The sequence below is a fragment of the Bufo bufo genome, chromosome 5 (assembly GCF_905171765.1).
Source record: "Bufo bufo chromosome 5, aBufBuf1.1, whole genome shotgun sequence".
In the NCBI taxonomy this organism is placed as follows: domain Eukaryota; kingdom Metazoa; phylum Chordata; class Amphibia; order Anura; family Bufonidae; genus Bufo; species Bufo bufo.
The window spans coordinates 369,628,432-369,643,739 of NC_053393.1; the positions used below are offsets into that span (position 1 = coordinate 369,628,432).

Sequence of the window (15,308 nt, forward strand, 5' to 3'; positions counted from 1 at the left end):
CGAATCAACTTCGGATGTTTCATTAACTCACTGCTCTAGAGCACCAGGTATACCGACATTAACTCACTGCTCTAGAGCATCGGGTATACTGACATTAACTCACTGCTCTAGAGCACCAGGTATACAGACACTAACTCACTGCTCTAGAGCACTGCGTATACCGACACTAACTCATTGCTCTAGAGCACCAGGTATACTGACATTAACTCACTGCTCTAGAGCATCGGGTATACTGACATTAACTCACTGCTCTAGAGCACCAGGTATACTGACACTAACTCACTGCTCTAGAGCACTGCGTATACCGACACTAACTCACTGCTCTAGAGCACCAGGTATACAGACACTAACTCACTGCTCTAGAGCACCAGGTATACCGACACTAACTCATTGCTCTAGAGCACCAGGTATACAGACACTAACTCACTGCTCTAGAGCACCAGGTATACCGACACTAACTCATTGCTCTAGAGCACCAGGTATACAGACACTAACTCACTGCTCTAGAGCACCAGGTATACAGACACTAACTCACTGCTCTAGAACACCAGGTATACAGACACTAACTCATTGCTCTAGAGCACCAGGTATACTGACATTAACTCACTGCTCTAGAGCACCAGGTATACTGACACTAACTCACTGCTCTAGAGCACTGCGTATACCGACACTAACTCATTGCTCTAGAGCACCGGGTATACCGACACTAACTCATTGCTCTAGAGCACCAGGTATACAGACACTAACTCACTGCTCTAGAGCACCAGGTATACAGACACTAACTCACTGCTCTAGAGCACCAGGTATACAGACACTAACTCACTGCTCTAGAGCACCAGGTATACAGACACTAACTCACTGCTCTAGAACACCAGGTATACAGACACTAACTCATTGCTCTAGAGCACCAGGTATACTGACATTAACTCACTGCTCTAGAGCACCAGGTATACTGACACTAACTCACTGCTCTAGAGCACTGCGTATACCGACACTAACTCATTGCTCTAGAGCACCAGGTATACAGACACTAACTCACTGCTCTAGAGCACCAGGTATACAGACACTAACTCACTGCTCTAGAGCACCAGGTATACTGACACTAACTCACTGCTCTAGAGCACTGCGTATACCGACACTAACTCATTGCTCTAGAGCACCAGGTATACAGACACTAACTCACTGCTCTAGAGCACCAGGTATACAGACACTAACTCACTGCTCTAGAGCACCAGGTATACAGACACTAACTCACTGCTCTAGAGCACCAGGTATACCGACACTAACTCACTGCTCTAGAACACCAGGTATACAGACACTAACTCATTGCTCTAGAGCACCAGGTATACCGACACTAACTCATTGCTCTAGAGCACCAGGTATACAGACACTAACTCACTGCTCTAGAGCACCAGGTATACAGACACTAACTCATTGCTCTAGAGCACCAGGTATACTGACATTAACTCACTGCTCTAGAGCACCAGGTATACTGACACTAACTCACTGCTCTAGAGCACTGCGTATACCGACACTAACTCATTGCTCTAGAGCACCGGGTATACCGACACTAACTCATTGCTCTAGAGCACCAGGTATACAGACACTAACTCACTGCTCTAGAGCACCAGGTATACAGACACTAACTCACTGCTCTAGAGCACCAGGTATACCGACACTAACTCACTGCTCTAGAACACCAGGTATACAGACACTAACTCATTGCTCTAGAGCACCAGGTATACTGACATTAACTCACTGCTCTAGAGCACCAGGTATACTGACACTAACTCACTGCTCTAGAGCACCAGGTATACAGACACTAACTCACTGCTCTAGAGCACCAGGTATACTGACATTAACTCACTGCTCTAGAGCATCGGGTATACTGACACTAACTCAATGCTCTAGAGCACCAGGTATACTGACACTAACTCACTGCTCTAGAGCACCAGGTATACTGACACTAACTCACTGCTCTAGAGCACCAGGTATACTGACACTAACTCACTGCTCTAGAGCACCAGGTATACAGACACTAACTCACTGCTCTAGAGCAGCAGGTATACTGACACTAACTCACTGCTCTAGAGCACTGCGTATACCGACACTAACTCACTGCTCTAGAGCAGCAGGTATACTGACACTATCTCACTGCTCTAGAGCACCAGGTATACCGACACTAACTCACTGCTCTAGAGCACTGGGTATACCGACACTAACTCACTGCTCTAGAGCAGCAGGTATACTGAACACAACATGTTAATATTTATTTGCTGCAGCTCAGAATTTCCCACTGAGCGGATACCATACTTTCATGAATAAGGTGTGGATTGCAATCTGCGTAAATGTGACACATGTGAGAAGACCCCGTACCCTATGACAGATGTAGATGCAAAGAAATTGAGGAAGGGTCGTTTTTTTGGCTGTGAATATTTGGACTTGTGCGGCTGAGGTCCATTGCGTTTAATTCCTATTTTGTTTTGCCTCTCCTTGCTGACAATGTTACGTCTCCAGAAAACGTCAGGGAAACTGAGTAGGCAGCAGTCTGATACCAGCTATGCTGAAGACGGCATGGTTAGTTTATAGGAAAACAGGAAGTCATAGGTTAAAATGCGAGTAATGAAGGGATGCCAACTGTCTGACCAGTCAGCACGGAGAGGAGAGTGACAAGTCTACTACTCATCTATTCCAATTACTACTTCAGGTCAGTCACAAGCGGCACAGTCTTAGCATCAGAGATCATACAGGGTGCCCTGTTATGGTCCTAGCAATGGTGGCATCACTAGTCCAAGCTACGTGTGACGTAAAGACACGCACGCACCATCCGTGAGAAGATCTTCCCTGTCTCAAGTCTAGACAGTGGGGGAAGTTGTCTTGAGCAGAAAAATGCTAGATGCCCTCTAGATATAGATGATGGCACTGGGACTGCTGGCACCAGGACACTATGGCAGTTGTTTTACCTACTGGGAAGTGGAACGCTGCCATCAGACTAGATTCCTCCTACTATGGGACGGTCCAGTCTACTATTAGTCCAAATGGCGCTTAACATTTTGGGGGAGATTTATCAAAACTGGTGTAAAAGAAAACTGGCTTAGTTGTCCATAGCAACCAATCAGATCCCATCTTTCATTTTCAACAGGAGTGCTAAAAAATGAAAGGAGGTATCTGATTGGTTGCTATGGGCAACTAAGGCCGTTTTCTTTTACACCAGTTTTGATAAATCTCCCCCTTTATGCTGCTTAGGTAACAGGATGCCCTCCAAGAGTCTCATGGGGGGAGATTTATTAAGATTGGCCGTTAATACGCCGGTTCTAATCTAAAGTGCGCTGGGGTGAGAAGCCCCAAATTTATTATGAGGCGCATCTGCCGGGTGTCACAAGCAAACCTGTGCCTACTATGAGCGGGCATGGATGAGCCATAATGTGCACCAGTTTTTGGTGTAACTTATGACAATTCTGTTGGGCTGCAGAGGACACAACTCTTCCACTTTAGGGTCCATTCACACGTCCGTGGTGTATTGCGGATCCGCAATACACCCGTCGGCACCCCCCATAGAACTGCCTATTCTTGTCCGCAATTGCAGACAAGAATAGGACATGTTCTATTCTGTTCAGACATGTTCAGAAGATCAGGGCCACTCTTCGGAAATGCGGATGCAGAGAGCACATAGTGTGCTCTCCGCATCCATTCCTGCCCCATTGAGAATTATTGGGTCCGCACCCGTTCCCGATATTGCAGAACGGATGCGGACCCATTTGCCGACGTGTGAATGGACCCTAACACCTCCTAGTTTTCTCTTTATTTTTTTAAAAAGGGATAAGAAAAGCGCAAAAAGTTGCACATTTTAGCGTAAAATGTGGCTTGTGCAAAATGAGTGACTTGGACCTCAAACTTGGTTGAAGGTTCAACTTCCAGCAAGACAATGACCCTAAGCACACAACTGAGACAAGCCAGGAGTGGACACCTCTGTGAATGTCCTTGAGTGGCCCAGCCGGAGCCCTGACTTTAACCCAATTGAGAGACCCAAAAATGACTGTCCACTGATGGTCCCCAGTCAACCTGACAGAGCTTAGGAGGATCTGCAGAAGACAATGGCAGTAAGTCCCTAAATCCAGGTGCAAACCTTGTGGCATCATACCCAAGAAGGCTGGAGGCTGTAGTCACTGACAAAGGTGCTTCAACTAAGTCCTGAGTACTGAATACTTATGTCAATGTTTTTCTATAATATAGCAAATATTACAAAAATTCAGTTTTTTTACTTTCTCACTATGGGGTATTGAGGGCAGAATGATGGGGAAAAATCAGATTGTTGGGGTCTGTTCGGCTCTGTTGGGTTCAGTTATGTGCTACCTCCGGCACTTCCGTTACTTCCGTTACTTTTAATGTTCTGCTCCTCTAATGCAGCAGAAAACCAGAAATGACTAGCACTGGTGTGAACATGCTCTAAAAGTATACATCAGAATCAGAAAGCTCCACAAATCTCCCTGTCTACGGCCACCTAACAAATGGATGGCTCTGCGCAAGGTCAGAAAATATCATCTTTCATGGTCGTTGCTCGAAGAAATTCATAGGTAACCACCATGTATTCTCCAAGTTAGTTCAGCAGGGAAAAGAGCCAGTAAAACAGGACTACAGATCTCAGCTTCCTGAACCTAGAAGATCATGTCCTGTGGTCTTATATATCACTTTTACTATAAGACGATGAAATAAAAGACACAACTAACATATAATGACTTATCTAATAAGGCCGCTTTCACACAGTGTTTGGTCAGTGATTTCGATCAGTTATTGTGAGACAAAACCAGAAGTGAAGCCTACAGAGATAAGGTCTAAGGGAAAGACTTCCACCTCTTCTGTGTTTTCCACCTGCACCTTGTTTTGGCTCACAATCACTGATGGAAATTACTGACCAAACACTGACCGTGTGAGAAGGACCTTAGCTATAACATATTGTCCTATGATGTTCTTCGACCCATCTTTCACCTCCAGCCTGGAGGACTGTTTCCTCCTCATTGTGGAGGACGGGAAGTGACAGGCAGTCCAGTTGTCAATGTTCTGGGCTCTGGAGCCAATGCAGTGTGTCAGAGTCTACCTACCTTCCTGAAGTATGGGAGATGACCTACCTTCCTGTTCAATGATGATAACCTGGACATTATAACTATGGAGATCTCTAAGGATAGAAGCAATACTGATCTTAGGATCAGGTCCCTGAGGTCCAAGAGAGAAGGATCTAGACCTACTTTATGGGATCTCCGAAGAGCTGAACACATCACTGTAGCTTTCTAACACTTTGCGTATCAGACCCTCCCTAAAACTTCTCATAGCTGAGGGTTTGCTGCAGTCTATTCCTAGCTGATGTCTTCGCCTCCTAATAAAAGATGTTGGTAGAAGCTTCTCAGGAAATGCTTAGCTCAGCAAACATATGACCTATACCAGCTGTTCTAAAACTACAACTCCCAGAATCCTCCTTCCACTTCTAAGAGCGTTACAAGAACAGTCGAGTATAACTGTGCATGCTGGGAGTTGTAGTATCACAGCAGCTGGAGTGCTGAGAGTTGCTGATCCCTGACCAATACTGCTGTCAGCCTCCAGACCTAAGCAAGAATGCATCCACTCACTGACAGCAAGCAGAGATCTTGCACATGGTGAAGGACTGACGCATAACATATAAGGGAAAGTTCAAACTGTTCATAATTTTTTTTTTCAATCGACTAGAACCTCCCTTTAAGAGAAGACCTGGGGGCCCTGAGGGCCCGAGGTGGGCAGAGGACTGGCACAGGTGACCCACCTTCCAGCAGAGAGCACTGGGACAGCTCCCCGCGGTCCTCCGGGAAGGACTCCAGAAGTCTCCTGAACAGGCGGCCCAGGTCGGAGTAGCTCCTGTGCAGATAGAGGATGTTCCTGTCCGACCACTCCGTCCGGATCTCGAAGAACTCCTCCTCGTCCCCCCTGCGGTTGATGATGAGCCTCCTGATGCCGTTCACCCAGCAGTCCTTCACAAACATGTTCACCAGGGAGGTGCCCTCAAACACAGCCGATGCCATCCTCAGCCCGCTGCGCCCCCTGACACCCACATCCCAACAACAGGGCGCAACGTGGCAGCCGCTCCCCAGAAGTCCCCGAGTAACTGGATGCCAGGGATCAGTTCACACACAGCATCGTTATCTCCGCGGCTCCTGTTGCCTGCGCTGCCCAGCAAGTCCGCCAACTTCCTCAGTGCATCCCGCCGGCCGTCCTCCCCGAGCCGCTATGTGCCCACATTCTGCCGCTACGTGTCCGCTGGAACTTCTCGCCTCCCGCCCCCGGCTGTGCGGTGCTGAGCGCTGGACCTCCCTCCCGCCCAGGAAGACGGAGGCTGAGGTAACTGTATGTATCCGCTATGGAGAGCACTATGTGAGGAATGCTGAGCGCACTGAGGTCAGGCTCCTCTCCGGGATGTCACATGCCAGGCTGTGAGGAGGCACAGGATCCCTCCCGGTGCCGCCCCCAAATCCACTGCCTCTATATGACGAGCACTCTGCTCCATACCAGAGCTGGTCACTGGGTCTCCAAACCCCCAGTCATATCACATCCAGGGATAACCCCAGTCATATCACATCCAGTATATTCCTCTACAAGGATAACCCCAGTCATATCACATCCAGTATATCCCTCTACAAGGATAACCCCTGTCATATGATATCACATCCAGTATATCCCTCTACAGGGATAACCCCCATCATATCACATCCAGTATATCCCTCTACAGGGATAACCCCCGTCATATCACATCCAGTATATCCCTCTACAGGGATAACCCCATCATATCACATCCACTATATTCCTCTACAAGGATAACCCCATCATATCACATCCAGTATATCTCTCTACAGGGATAACCCCCTCATATCACATCCAGTATATCCCTCTACAGGGATAACCCCCGTCATATCACATCCAGTATATCCCTCTACAGGGATAACCCCATCATATCACATCCAGTATATCCCTCTACAGGGATAACCCCCTCATATCACATCCAGTATATCTCTCTACAGGGATAACCCACATCATATCACATCCAGTATATCTCTCTACAGGGATAACCCCCTCATATCACATCCAGTATATCCCTCTACAGGGATAACCCCCTCATATCACATCCAGTATATCTCTCTACAAGGATAACCCCCTCATATCACATCCAGTATATCTCTCTACAGGGATAACCCCCTCATATCACATCCAGTATATCTCTCTACAAGGATAACCCACGTCATATCACATCCAGTATATTCCTCTACAAGGATAACCCCCGTCATATCACATCCAGTATATCCCTGTACAAGGATAACCCCCGTCATATCACATCCAGTATATCCCTCTACAGGGATAACCCCCGTCATATCACATCCAGTATATTCCTCTACAAGGATAACCCCTGTCATATCACATCCAGTATATTCCTCTACAGGGATAACCCACGTCATATGATATCACATTCAGTATATCCCTGTACAAGGATAACCCCCAGTCATATCACATGCAGTATATCCCTCTACAGGGATAACCCCAGTCATATCACATCCAGTATATCCCTCTACAGGGATAACCCCCGTCATATCACATCCAGTATATCCCTCTACAGGGATAACCCCCTCATATCACATCCAGTATATCTCTCTACAGGGATAACCCCAGTTATATGACATCCAGTATATCCCTGTACAAGGATAACCCCCAGTCATATCACATCCAGTATATCCCTGTACAAGGATAACCCCAGTCATATCACATCCAGTATATCTCTCTACAGGGATAACCCCAGTCATATCACATCCAGTATATCCCTGTACAAGGATAACCCCTAGTCATATCACATCCAGTATATCCCTGTACAAGGATAACCCCCAGTCATATCACATCCAGTATATTCCTCTACAAGGATAACCCCAGTCATATCACATCCAGTATATCCCTCTACAGGGATAACCCCAGTCATATCACATCCAGTATATTCCTCTACAGGGATAACCCCAGTCATATCACATCCAGTATATTCCTCTACAAGGATAACCCCAGTCATATCACATCCAGTATATCCCTCTACAGGGATAACCCCCATCATATCACATCCAGTATATCCCTCTACAGGATAACCCCAGTCATATCACATCCAGTATATCCCTCTACAGGATAACCCCAGTCATATCACATCCAGTATATTCCTCTACAGGGATAACCCCCGTCATATCACATCCAGTATATCCCTCTACAGGGATAACCCCCGTCATATCACATCCAGTATATCCCTCTACAAGGATAACCCCAGTCATATCACATCCAGTATATCCCTCTACAAGGATAACCCCAGTCATATCACATCCAGTATATCCCTCTACAGTCTACAGGATAACCCCACATCGAGTGTAAAGCGTGCAGCTCCATGTTACATGTGTGTGCATATCACAGTGTAAGGGCTCATTCACACGACCGTATAAATGGGTCTGCATCTGTTCTGCAATTTTGCAGAACGGGTGCGGACTCATTCATTTCAATGGGGCCGCAATAGTATACAGTACTGTCCACATCCGTTGTTCTGGTCCGCGGCCCCTAAAACAATATAGACATGTCCTATTCTTGTCTGCAATTTCGGAGAAGAATAGGCATTTCTATAATGGGCCGCCCGTTCCGACAGCGCAGGAGATTTAAAGACTAGCTTTAAATAGCCCATAGACTTAGGCTGGGTTCACATCTCTACCAAAGGTATACATCTGACTACTCAAAAAGGGTAATCAAAGTACGTATACTATGAGAGATGCATTAACTTTTTTTTAAAATAAATATATATTTTTATTTTCCAGAACATAATATTAATACATAAAACAGTAATAATCACAACGGTATGCCTAGCATGGCAATCATAAACATCCTTACAGGAGAAAAAATATATAAATAATTCTATACAACATCCTAAGAACACCCTCATGACAATATATAATAATAACTATATCCACCCCCCGCCCCCCCATTGGCTGCCGTCAACTCCATTCATTAATGTGTAGAATAGTATTAATTATGGCTATGTAGCTCTGCGTGCAATTCTCCGTTTCCTTTCAATGTCCTCATAAACTCTAATTTTTTGAAGATATGAACCCCACTCCCTTGTTGAGGGCGGGGAGACGGAGCCCCAATACTTTATCAATATAGCTTTAGCGACCATCAATCCCCGCATCCAAATCCGTCTGACCTGGGCCGGGACTTCCACTTCTGACCCACATTCTCCAAAGATCACTATCAAAATCCCCGGGTTATAGTTCATTGAACTCTCCTTTTGTAAAGTAGCGAAAACCTCATCCCAATAATTTCTTATTTTGCTGCAGCTCCAAAGCAAGTGAACATAGTCTGCATTAATATATCCACATTTGGAGCAGCAGCAATCCCGATCTTTATTTTGGGGAAATTTTCCTTGGATTTTAGGCGTATAGTAAAGTCTATGGAGGATCTTAAATTGGATTAACCTGTGCGCACTGGAAACTGTCGCCTTTCTCACATTCCTATAAATGGTAGACCACTGTAGTGGGGGGCAATTCAACTCTTGCTCCCACTTATCTGTGCTTTTGAAAGGTGTTACAGTTGCCAGTGCCATTCGGAGTTTTGCGTAAAGTCTGGATAACTTCACTTTTTCATACTTCTGAGCGTCACAAAAATCAAAAAATATATTCTCTCGTGGAAAAAAGGGGCCCCTATTCCTAGAGGCTTCAAATATATGTTTCAAACGTGAATACATGAATAAATCTAATGGTGAACTATCAGTAAAACCAAATTCCAAAAGTGATTTAAACCGACCCATATAGAAAAGGTCAGACACCCTGTTGATACCATTACGTACCCAATAACCAAAATCTGTAATTTTGAAGAGCTCCTCCAGCTCCCTGTTCTCCCACAGAGGGGTGAAAACAAACGGACCGGAAGATTTAAGGATCTTCTTCAGTCTGTTCCAGACCCTCTGCAGTGAGCACGGGATCAGCAAGGACCTCCTCATTCCCATAAACCCATTCTCCAAACATGCAATAATATTATCAACTGGTTTATCAAAAAGTTTTGTCAGATATCGTGAAAGTAAACTCTCTTTGGAATAACAACAACGCTGAATCTGTGCACATAAATAATAACCTTGAAAAAAGGGTAATGACAGCCCACCGTCTGCCTCCGACAACCATACAGTAGATATCTCTGCTTTATACGCACCCTCTTCCTTCCCCAAATTAAATCATTGATCATAGCCTCTAACCTATGAAAGAAAATATCATCTATCCAGATGGGGGAGGCACACAACGGAAATAAAACTATCGGTAAGATAATCATTTTAATCAGAGCTATTCGATCCGTCTGTGCCAGTATCAACTTCCGCCAAGCACATATTTTGTCCCTGACTTTATTCAGAACCGGGGCCAGATTAAGATCATAAAACCTATTTATAGGGACCCCAATCTTAACCCCCAAATAATCTAAAGTGTCATTGGGGACCAAGACACGAACTCGCCTCCCCTCGTCTACAGCCTTACGGTTCAGCGGGAGGAGCGATGATTTTGACCAGTTAATTCTATAGCCTGATAGTTTACCATAATCTTCTATTACCTCTATGACATACGGGAGAATTTTCCATCCCTGATCCAGGAACAGAATCACGTCATCGGCATATAGACTTATTTTATCGCCCGCTCCCGCCACCCCAAAACCGTCTATATGACTACCTAAGCGAATCCGAGAAGCCAATGGTTCGATAAAAAGAGCGAAGAGGAGAGGAGACAGGGGACAACCCTGTCGCATCCCTCTTTGCATCGTAACGGGGGAAGATCTAATACCATTGACACTAATACATGCAACAGGATGTGCATATAGCATTTGAGTCATTTCCAAAAAAGGACTCCCAATGCCAAAATGGGACATTGTAGCCCACAAAAAAGGCCACTCCATCCTGTCAAACGCCTTTGCGGCGTCTAAAGACAGAATGGAGTGGTCTATACTACCCCCAACAGACAGATTCAAATAAACCCTATATAGACTCATCTGTATTTGCCGTCCCGGAATAAAGCCCGTCTGATTGGGGTGTACCAAACCCGCTATAACCCTCTTTAGACGATTGGCCAAAATTTTGGCGAAAATCTTATAATCCGTATTTAGGAGTGATATGGGTCTATATGACCCCATATCACACGGATCCTTCTCCTTTTTCAAGACCAAAATAATCACTGCCTCCCCAAATGATGGAGGTAAAGAGCAACATACGCGAGATTCATTCAGGACTACAAGCAGGATCGGCAAAAGTGCTCTAGCGTGGTACCTATATAGATCAAACGGCAATCCATCTGATCCAGGGGCTGATTTATATTTTAGAGAGGAGAGAGTCGCCTGGAGTTCCTCTAAAAGAATGGGGGAGTCCAAGCGCTCTCTATCTTGAGAACATAGCCGGGAGAGCTCTAATTTCTGAAGATATTGATCCATATCGGTGCGACTAAACATAGACTCAGATTTATAGAGGGTAGAATAATATCTCGCAAATTCCTCCCTTATCTCCTCTGCAGAACTCACCCCAGCACCCTGTAAGTTCCTAATTTCTCTTATACTGGTAGACTCCCTCTGGTTGGCCACCAAGCGAGCCAAAAACCTACCCGTTTTACCAGATTCGCAGAAACGATTCTGCCCTTGAAATAGGAGCTTATGTTGTGCTTTTTTATATAGGAGCGTCTTAAGCTGTAAATTGGCCTCTTTTAACTGGTTAATAGATTGCTCCGTATAGGAGTCAATTAATGTGGCGCGTAAACTCCTTATTAAGTCTGTCAATTGTTGTTCCCTGCGCCGTACTTCCGTTCTGAACCTATTAATTTTACTAAAGTATAAGCCCCTTATATGGGCCTTCAAAGCGTCCCACACATAGTGAATATGTGCCGATCCTACATTAAGATCCCAAAATTCCTGAATATCTTGGTCTATTCGGGATTGCTCCCCTATCACACGGATCCTTCTCCTTTTTCAAGACCAAAATAATCACTGCCTCCCCAAATGATGGAGGTAAAGAGCAACATACGCGAGATTCATTCAGGACTAGAAGCAGGATCGGCAAAAGTGCTCTAGCGTGGTACCTATATAGATCAAACGGCAATCCATCTGATCCAGGGGCTGATTTATATTTTAGAGAGGAGAGAGTCGCCTGGAGTTCCTCTAAAAGAATGGGGGAGTCCAAGCGCTCTCTATCTTGAGAACATAGCTGGGGGAGCTCTAATTTCTGAAGATATTGATCCATATCGGTGCGACTAAACATAGACTCAGATTTATAGAGGGTAGAATAATATCTCGCAAATTCCTCCCTTATCTCCTCTGCAGAACTCACCCCAGCACCCTGTAAGTTCCTAATTTCTCTTATACTGGTAGACTCCCTCTGGTTGGCCACCAAGCGAGCCAAAAACCTACCCGTTTTACCAGATTCGCAGAAACGATTCTGCCCTTGAAATAGGAGCTTATGTTGTGCTTTTTTATATAGGAGCGTCTTAAGCTGTAAATTGGCCTCTTTTAACTGGTTAATAGATTGCTCCGTATAGGAGTCAATTAATGCGGCGCGTAAACTCCTTATTAAGTCTGTCAATTGTTGTTCCCTGCGCCGTACTTCCGTTCTGAACCTATTAATTTTACTAAAGTATAAGCCCCTTATATGGGCCTTCAAAGCGTCCCACACATAGTGAATATGTGCCGATCCTACATTAAGATCCCAAAATTCCTGAATATCTTGGTCTATTCGGGATTGCTCCCCTATCACCTCAAACCAGTGCGGATTCAGTTTAAAAGTTCTACCTATATTTGGAGCCTCCTCAAAAACAACAAGAACTGGGGAGTGATCCGAGATTCCGTGGGGTTCATATCTCATTCTCAGGACGCGACCGCACAGATCCCGACTTGCGAACGCCAGATCAATACGGGACATTGACCCGAATGACTGGCTAAAACATGAAAAGATTTTTTTATTGCCATATAGGTGGCGCCAGATATCGACCAGCGCCAGCTCCTGGCATACAGCAGTCAAGGGGGAACCCGTGCGGCCGCGTCCGGAGAACGACGAGAACCGATCCAACTCAGGATCAGGTACTGCATTAAAGTCACCTGCCACTAACAGCGCACATTGATTTTTTGTGGATATATATTGGACTAGCTGTGAAAACACCGTTACATTAAATGGTGGGGGGATATAAATAAAAGCCAATATGACCTCCTGCCCTTTCCAATACCCATGGAGAAATACAAATCTACCCTCTTTATCAATCAGATTATCTAGCGGTTGAAACTCCATCCCATGATGAATATATACGCTAATCCCTCTTGCATAAGAAGAGTAGCAAGCGTGGTACTCAAGAGAAGCCCATTTCCTTTTCAGTGTGTAAAGCCTATCTACTGTAGCATGGGTCTCCAGTAGTACCACAATCGCCGGCAGGTGGCGGACTACAAGGTCAAACACCACCGTCCTCTTCACCCTGTCTCCCAGCCCTCTCACATTCCAAAATAGAATGTTAGACGGCATATCCTATGAATAAAAGGATTTCCAAAACCCCCTTCCTTAACGGAGAAGCACGCATATCTACACAGCAAACGACGGCAGCCAATCCCTCCCTTGAACCCACCCCCACAAACCCCCCCTACCTGGTTGACAGGGCATTTCACAATACCCATCAACCTCTCTCCTTCCACCAAACCTCCCCCCCGCCACCTCCCCTCATTAACCTCCCACCTCACCCACCTTCCGCACCGTTCATAGGCCCTTTAGGTCCAGCCATTGCGCCACTTCCGTCTGTGTGGAAAAAAACCGCACTGAGTCATTATATACCACTCTCCGTTTAGCGGGATATAGCATTGAGTAGTTAATCTTAGCTGCAATCAATCTTTTTTTCACATCAAAGAAGGATCTTCTTTTATTTTGGGTTTCTCGCGAAAAATCAGGAAAGATTGATATCAGATTACCATTAAATTGTGTGTCTGCTACTTCTCTTTTGCGTCTGAGGACCCAGTCCCGATCCTTTGAGCAAACAAATTTTGCCAGGATAGCCCTAGGAGGGGCCCCTGGAGGAGTTTTTTTAAAGGGGATTCTATGGGCTCTTTCCACACAGAAGGTAGACACATCATAGTCTGGTCCCAGACTCTCTACCAGCCATTTCTGAATGAAATTCGACGGGTTATCCTGTTCTACCCCTTCTGGAAACCCTACTAACCGCAGGTTATATCTACGGGATCTGTCCTCCAGCTCTACCACTTTCCTTCTTAACCAAGAGCGGTCTACATCTACCTCTTCTAGTCTGTTCTTTAATAGACCATTCTCTACGGTGACAGAGTTGACTGCAGATTCCAATTCCTTCACTTTTAGTCTCAACTTCGACATTTCGTCTCTTATTATGGTGACATCGCCTTGAACTACTGCAAGGGAAGAAGTCAACTCCGCCACCGAAGTATTAGTAGCGTTTACTACTCCCAGTATATCCTGGAGTTTTTTATTAATACTATCAAAACCTTCACTATGGGAGGAGCTGGCCTTTGATAAACCCCGTTCTAACTGATCCGTGTTATCTAAACCTGGCTCGATCTGGGAGGCAGACCTATGTACACCTCCTCTAGTTTTAGGTGGTGGTGACTTCAGAAATTTATCTAATCGGGCCTGTGGGCTTCCCCCTGATCCTCCTTTTGGGGAGGTCACTCCTCCTGATTTACGAAACTTTGGCGGCATTTTTAAACAAAATAAGTGAGCTACGATTATAGACACACTTCAACACAAAAAACTATAAACCCAACACAGCCCCTTAAACAGCCGGTTGTTAATAGTATCAAATACACTTAAGCGGGAGAAGATAAATTACAAGTAAACATAAACCCAAGGGAGAGCGGGTACTAAATAGATACGCACCCCTAAACACAAGATAATTGCAGACTGAATAAATAATTACATCCCCCAAATAAAGGACTATAAACGGTTACAGGTAAATATATAACAATCATCCCCTAGAGCAGAGAGCGGTACAAAGCCACTAACAAACACAATATAGTTGGTAATCATTCCATGAAAATCATATTCGTGAAAGTGTGGCAGGACCAGTAAATAATTAGATAACTTGTTGACATAACTAAATAACTTATTGCAATTAGGATTAATGTGTAAGTCCAGTTCACTGAGTACAACAGCAAGATACCCAGTAATAACGCTGCTCTTGCTTTCTGAATAGAGCCTCAAACATATAGCTTTCAGCCACCCCGCTATAATGACAAGGGCACCCAAGTAAGGCCCCCAC

At 45.2% G+C, this 15,308-nt stretch overlaps 1 protein-coding gene across 2 annotated transcripts in view; it reads right to left on the minus strand.

The window, feature by feature from the left end:
• PXDC1 (PX domain containing 1) overlaps positions 1–6,457 on the minus strand; it is a 92,917-nt gene extending 86,460 nt beyond the window's left edge. Inside the window, exons 1-2 of one of the 2 annotated variants that reach the window (XM_040432739.1) lie at positions 6,446–6,457; positions 5,792–6,271 (exon numbers count right to left, since the gene is read on the minus strand). In XM_040432739.1, coding sequence (XP_040288673.1) covers positions 5,792–6,047 — 256 coding nt within the window. In that variant the 5' untranslated portion in view covers positions 6,048–6,271; positions 6,446–6,457. The other variant, XM_040432738.1, reaches the window with a different exon arrangement.
• Between the last annotated feature and the right edge of the window lie 8,851 nt (positions 6,458–15,308).